We start from the raw sequence: 7500 nt of genomic DNA, 5'->3' as shown, positions 1-7500 counted from the left end.
TACCCAAGAATTTACCTGTAGATTTGAACATGAAACAAATGCATTGGCATCATCTGCTGTGGTGACCTCATTAGTTAGGATCGATTTCCCCTTCCCTTTTGAGGATGATAGTGTAGTTACTGTGGGAGTTTGTGCCTGTGGAGCTAGTTGCCATACATTTATATCTGTTCCATTCCCAAAGGCTTGGATTGCATTTCCTGTAAGGTAGGCAAAAACATACATCACATATTTGTTTAACACAGCAGCCATAACCAAAATACATATATTGTTGCCTGCGTAATCATTTTGTTATGTATGACATGAAGAATGGAGGTACAGTGAGGCTGGACTAGCTGATGTGTCCTCACTTTGCAGTCAGTTTTCCAGTAATGCACAGTTAGTAAAAAACGTACATCTCTTCAACTGCAGTAGTTGCAAGGGAGCATTTTCTCTCTGATGAGGTACAAAGTTGCTTCTATTAAATAGTACATACAATGTACAGATATCTAAATGGGATTTGCTGGAGGGTTAGAATTAAAGTGCTGTTTCCACCTGTCTCTTTTCTTGAAAACAGAAATAAAACACACTGTTTTGTGATCACATCTTACATCACAATGTGGAAATTATTATTCTCCTAACTAATACTGCAGACTATAATCCTTCATGATTCCACATGCTAGGTACCAAGAAAATGGTTTGGTCCAAAAGCAATGATTTGCCACTATCTTTAAAAATGATTTCATGGGCGGCCACGGTGGTGCAGCGGTTAGCGTTATCGCCTCACAGCAAGAGGTTCTGTGCGGAGTCTGCATGTCCTCCCTGTGGTCGCTTGGGTTTCCTCCAGGTGCTCCGGTTTCCTCCCACATACCAAAGACATGCTGTAGGTGGATTGGACACACTAAATTGGACTTAGGTGTGAGTGCGTGTGTGTGGGTGGGTGTGCCTTCTGTGGAAGGTTGGGTGCCGGGCTGGCAACTCGACACCGTAAAACTCCACTGCCAATCATGAGCGGACAGATGATCCACTGTGGCGACCCCTAACCGGGAAAAGCCGAAAGAAGAAGAAGAAGAAGTTGTACAAACAGGTTTAATTACTGTCATCAGTTTACATGCACTCTATCTCCTTTTTATGGTTAAATTCCCAATAAACAAAACTGGATATAAAAGAAGACAACGAAAAAGTATTTCTTACTTAATTCACTGACACATTTATTTGAAATGTCCTTGCCAAAAATGGAACCGTAACACAATCTCCAAGGTTATGACCAAAAATTGCACAAGTGAGTAAAGCAGAGTGGTTCAACAATGGAATTCAGCAACACCATTTTCAAGAAGAGACAAAATATGTTAAATCACAAAAACACCTTCAATGACTGAAGAAACATCAAACTGGCTCGAAGTAATAGTTCAAAAGCTTTAATTGCATAAAAATCACAGCAAAGCTGAATCAAGCGCTTTCACCTGACTAATATCAGGCTTTATCAAGATACAAAAAAGCTAAAACCACCATTCTTATATATCATTAGATGCAGTCACATGATAGTTAATTGTGAATAATTAATTAATAATTACTCTCATTAAAAACTTTTTTTTAAAAAGACATTACATAGTAAATACATACCTTAGAAATGCCATTAATTAAATATACCATATAAAGTATTTGACTAAAAAATGAATGTAACCACAAATTAATTTAATTTAAAATGTATTGTCATAAAAAATATGTTGTAATAATAAATATGTTATAATAAATATATACCAACATTATTATAATTTTGCTCTTCTCATCCTAAGAATACTTTTAATACTAATATTGTCATTAAGACCAGGGGGGTTTGAAGCATCTAATCTTAATTGCCAAAATAGTTTTCTGCATTCGAGAAATGTTTCCCAATCACCCCCTCTTTGGTCTTGCAAAACTTGCTCCAAGACCAAAAACTTTAACTGCATGTTAGGGCACTGGGTAAAATGCTTGTAAAAGGCATTAGTGTCTTTCCTTTTAGTTACCTCGTATAGGTGTTCATAGATCCTACGTCTTAGGGGTCTTTCAGTCTTCCCTACATAAAAACTGTAGCATTGTGTACAGACCCCTAAATATACTACTCCTCTAGTTCCACAATTAAAATTACCCCTTGGATGATACCTAAAATTTCTTGAGTGAATATGCCAATTACTATCATTTAAAATAAAATGACACTGGCTGCAGGCTTCACATTTAAATGTACCCAACCTTGAAATAGATGTCTGGTTCCTAACACGATTTTTACCTTCATATAAACCTTTTAAATTTGTGTCCCTTCTTTTCACAAAACTAGGCTCCGGAGGTATCACATTACGCATATCTTCCTCAAGTGTCAGTACTGGCCAATATTTTAACACAGTTGATTCTAAATATTCAGCATCCTTAGTAAATGTGTAAATAAATGTGCTATTTGACTCAATTTTGCCTTCCTGTACCGTTTTCTCTACTGTCTGCTGTCCAATGCCCAATAATGGGTAATATTTAAATTCCCTATTAGTAATTACCTCTAAAGCCAATTTGTTGATCAAACTTGTTGGATAACCTCTCTCTGCAAAAAACCTATTTAGTGTATCAACCTCTCTAAGGAACAATTCATCTGTACTGGACATTCTAGATGCCCGAATGAATTGTCCTTTTATTATTCCTTTTTTCTGATGGAAAGGATGGCCACTTTCAAAATGCAAGTAAGAATTTGAGAAAGTGGCTTTCCTATAAATCTCAGATTGAAAGAAGTTATTAGCATAGTCTTTATGGAGTGTAACATCCAGGTAATTAAGCTTATCGTTACTGACATTATGTGTAAAAGAAAGAAAATGTGTGGGCATGTTAATATATGTCATAAATTCCTCAAATTTTTTTAAACTACCATCCCACAAAATACAAATGTCGTCCAAAAAGCGTTTATAATGAATAATATATTTAGCCTAATCAGTTGTGAAAATAAATTTGTTCTCCCAATAATGTAAAACAATGTTCGCATATGCTGAGGCACAAGGGGTACCCATCGCCACCCCCTTTCTTTGTTTGAATATTTCTCCATTAAAGTAAATAAAGTTGTTCCGAAGAACAATTTCCATAAATTCTACTAATAACATCACTGTGTTAGCTCCCAAACCAGATTGTGTGGCCAATACCTCATTGAACCATTCTAAAGCAGTGTGATGTGGGATGCTTGGAAATAACTCCACAATGTCGATGGTTACCATTAAACAAGTGGGTTTGTAGAGACCCCTTTCAATGCCTTTAAGAAATCCCCATGAGTCTCTACAAACATGCTTTAAGGAAGTTACAAACTTTTTTACAGTTTGGTCAATAAATTTTCCCAGTGGTTCCGTAATGCTACCAGCACCAGAAACTATTGGCCTAAACTTCAAAGGGTCTAACCCTTTATGAACCTTAGGTATTCCAAATATAACTGGGGGCTTGGGCTTATCCACATATAAATAGTTATACAACTTTTCATTAATTGCACCTTGCATTAAATGATCAAATAACACAAACTTAATTTTGGAATAAGATATATTTAGTTCATTTCTAGAAAATATCTCATACTGCTGGGGGTCCTGCAACATGTTGTAAATGTAAGTTTCATAAACCCAATTATACATCAACACTACCCCCCCACCTTTATCCGGTTTCATGACTCTAACCCCTTCATTCTTTAAAAAATCTATTACCTGGTGCATTTTAAAGTCTAAATTCACAGGTGGAAGAAATGTATTAAATGAAAATTGTTTTCTTAAATCTGCCTCCACCATTTCCTCGAAAATTTTAAAGTGGGGTGAATGGGGGTTTATAGTGCTAGTTCTGACAAGCTGTTCATTTGCGGTTCTTGCCCTTTAAATTGTAGTAAGAGGTTTAGACGTCTCACAAACAACTTCAGATCTATTATTGTGTTCGTAAATTTAATGAACGCAAAGGAACAAACTGAAAACCTTTTGTGAATAACTCAAAAAAGTCCATATTCACATCAATGTCAGTAAAATTGTAAATAGTAAAATTGTTTTTAGTTGTAGTTTTGTAGTTACATTCAGTTGTATCTGACAATGAACTATAAGATTCAACACTAGCTTCAAAAACCGTGTCATTTAACAGTGTAGTCTGTTCCAACATTGTGAGTAGTACATTATATTCCTCCCCTTCAACATGCCCTGGGGAATTAAAGGGTTCAATGTTATTTTCAAAACCAGTATCATTTATCTGCGTGGCCTGCTCCACCCTTGTTGGTAATGTGTTGTCCTTCTCCCCCTCGATCTGCCCTGGGGAACATGAAAACCCTGGTGTATGTTTCTGTTCTCTTTTTGAGCTAAACGTTCACTTCTTCTAGGTGGATCCATAGTATGTTAAACTAACAGCATGCTATACAAAATGCAATAACAAAATACAGGATAAGTCCAAAATATTTCACTAATGTACCAGATAAACTAAATCTCTTTACAAGTAAAAAACAATGGATAAAACATGTTACACAATATTAGTAAACATACAACTCTGTGTTTGTATCTGTGTTTGTACTACCAATGTTTTGGTATTCCTGCTGTCAACCAAAGAATATTGTGCCAGTAATAAAATAATGCATGCCTTGTTCACTTTCAAAGCAAAATCAGTTGAACTGTGGTTTTGTGGTTTGTGAACACCTTGTTACTTTACTAGCTGCTACCATCAATGACTTCAGATTAAACTTGTAATTTTCTTAATGTATGTTATTGATAGTGCATTGGTAAATCATTTAGGTAATAAAAGAAATATTACTTCAGATGAAAAAAAAAGCATCATGAAGCACTAAAATATCAGCAACGTAAATTCAAAAGAGAACTATTTTCAGCATGAAAACGTCTTCAGTATTTTTATTTTATCTTCTGCAGTTTTTTTCAACAAATAGTTCTGGGTTTAAAGTAAAAAAATCACATTTAAATGTATCATAACAAACAAACAAACATAAGCATGTGGCTTTTGTCCTACGGATGTGTTAATCTTTCACATGGTGATGTCATGCTGAAAGCAGAGTATTAATGAAAGACAATTTGCCAACTTTAAATGAAGCAACTAATTTTTGGAGAGAAACACTTTTAAATATGAGATGGCTTTCGTTAAGTGTCCCCTTCCTGGCATGCATTAATAGCTCCCAGAACCAAATCTGCCTAATTAAATAGGAGCAGAATTACTGCGGCTGAAAAGGTACTGAAAGTAATGCTTATAAATCTCATTACCATATCTTGGGATTAAGGCCTGTGTTTACCATAGGAATAAATTGGATGTAGTTTTCATAAAATGAATAAGGAAACAGGTCCTAATCAGGTCTTCAGGGATCCAGAGTTGGTTTAGGCATTCCTTAATTTGGCATGCATATACAAGAAAAGAAACAATTTCACAAGAGATTTCAAACTGTGAGCAATTAATGTATTGCTCTTAATAAACATCACTTTTTGAATAAAAACAGTTCAAAAGGAATCTGAACTGAAAAATAACACATTTTATTTAAAGTGTTAGATGACATTTAAGGACTTTCAATATTTATAGGGGAACTGCAGATACTTTGCATATTTTCTATATTCTTTCTACGTTTTTTCATACATGTGCATATCAGTATGAAAGCTGGATAACTCAGATTAGTGCTTTCATGGGTTACATACAGATTCACTGGATCTCATTTAGTTGAGACTCAGTGATTTTTATCCCTTGTCAGTGAGTGGTCAGGCAGATGGATTATCAACGTTTAATTTATTGATTCCTGTTTGAAAATGATAAACTTAAGAACTTATGGGTTTTTGTTCAAGCACTGAGTCTGAGGTCAGGGGTTGTAGATGAATGAAAATGTAAAGTTTAAACAAAATGTCATCTTACTGTGAAGATTTGTAGCCTTAGGGTTAGTTAGAGAGATGAATGTGAGAAGAAGACCTCGTGTGAGGTCCAAAGGTACATAGTCTCATGTAAAAACATTATTTTTCTTGTAAGTTTTTGTTTCTTTATTGTTTTACTGTTGTATGTTCTTTTTCAATATGGTTACAATTCAATGGATTTTAAGAAAATATGACTTGATGAATCACTGTGAAACTGCTTTTCATATTAATTATAAGTACAAGCTCTTTTTTATGGCAAAGTATACCCAAGCAAGTAGTAAGAACCATACATGGTCTGCATAATACAATGTTTTTCCAATACTTGGGTCCGCAGGCGTTCAGCTGCTGAATGAATTTGCTGGTTTTTTTAATATATATAAAGACACAACGTGAATTGTTGTACAGGACATGTGTTAATTGAATCACATGGGTTTAGTTATAAACTTAAAAAATGAACTATGAAAAGGAAAGCTTTCACTTGTCGTGTTATACAGTGCAAATGCACGGAGTGTACTTTAAATTTGAAAGCACTCCACATGAAAGTCTGGCTCCACAAGGCTATGCATGAATTTTCATGGTAGTATATTATAAAGAAACTAACAAAAATGTCTATATTAAAGTGATACGATGAAAAGTAAATAATCAGGTAGTCTCTTGCATGGTACATCCACTGCAACTATCAGAGCGGAAACTGGCTCATATCTGGAGATTCCTACCTACGTATGGACCTCTGCAATGAAGAATGATAAAGGAAGTCCCATCTTCAATAGTCAAGCCCCAAGCTTCAGAGAAAAATGATGTGGGTACATAAGGAAGGAATGAGACACTTTGTCTAACAAAGACAAATCAATCCTAGACATGGATGGAGGGGTAAATTTTAGAGTTGGAGCACCTTATGTCCAGAAATGGACTGTCAAACTGCACTGCAAAGCAAGTCATGAGCCAGGACTGCTAACCACTCTGACTTAAAAGGACTTAGCACCCAAATCCATAATATGTCTTTGTATTAAAATATAGCATGAATTTCTTAAAATGTGAGCTTATTAAATTATTTGCACAAAATGCAGGGTATTGAGAAATTACATTTCTACGTTTGGCTAATAAGGGTATTCTATAACTGTAGGTAGTGACAGTACAGATTTTATACACATTCTTTTATTCATTTCGTACATGTCTAAATAACTTAATAAGCCATTCACTCTTCTAGACATAAATTTAGTACATACATTTAATTATCATTTGTTTTATGGGAAAGTGAACAGCTCCATGAAACCTTTTAAGCCATTAGCCAAGCAATATGACCCATAACACAATCAGAAAATACACTATGAATAAGCAACAATGCCTGACATGGTTGGCATTACAGGAAAATAACCCACCACCCAGAGGCATTGTAATGCATGACACTAAAGGAAAAAGTCCCAAAAGGTGCACTATTTTCATATAATGTTCACACTAGAAGCATCATTGCTCTTAGAAAATTAGTCCCCCCCCACACACACACACACACACATACACACACACACATAGATACACATACACACACACACACACACACACACACACACACACACACACACACACACACACACACACACACACACACACACACACACACACACACACACACACACACACACACACACACACACACACACAC

General features: G+C 35.3%; 1 protein-coding gene across 1 annotated transcript in view; it reads right to left on the bottom strand.

The window, feature by feature from the left end:
• The window catches only part of GFRA1 (GDNF family receptor alpha 1), a 1444022-nt gene that overhangs the window by 208485 nt on the left and 1228037 nt on the right, over window positions 1–7500 (bottom strand). The window contains exon 7 of the mRNA XM_044055824.1: window positions 16–197. Coding sequence (XP_043911759.1) covers window positions 16–197 — 182 coding nt within the window. The remainder of the gene's footprint in view (window positions 1–15; window positions 198–7500) is intronic.

Source organism: Protopterus annectens, chromosome 14.part0, assembly GCF_019279795.1.
Source record: "Protopterus annectens isolate FY-2018-M chromosome 14.part0, PAN1.0, whole genome shotgun sequence".
NCBI lineage: Eukaryota > Metazoa > Chordata > Ceratodontiformes > Protopteridae > Protopterus > Protopterus annectens.
The sequence above is the reverse complement of the archived record's forward strand: the minus strand, read 5'-3'. Positions and strand labels throughout refer to the sequence as shown.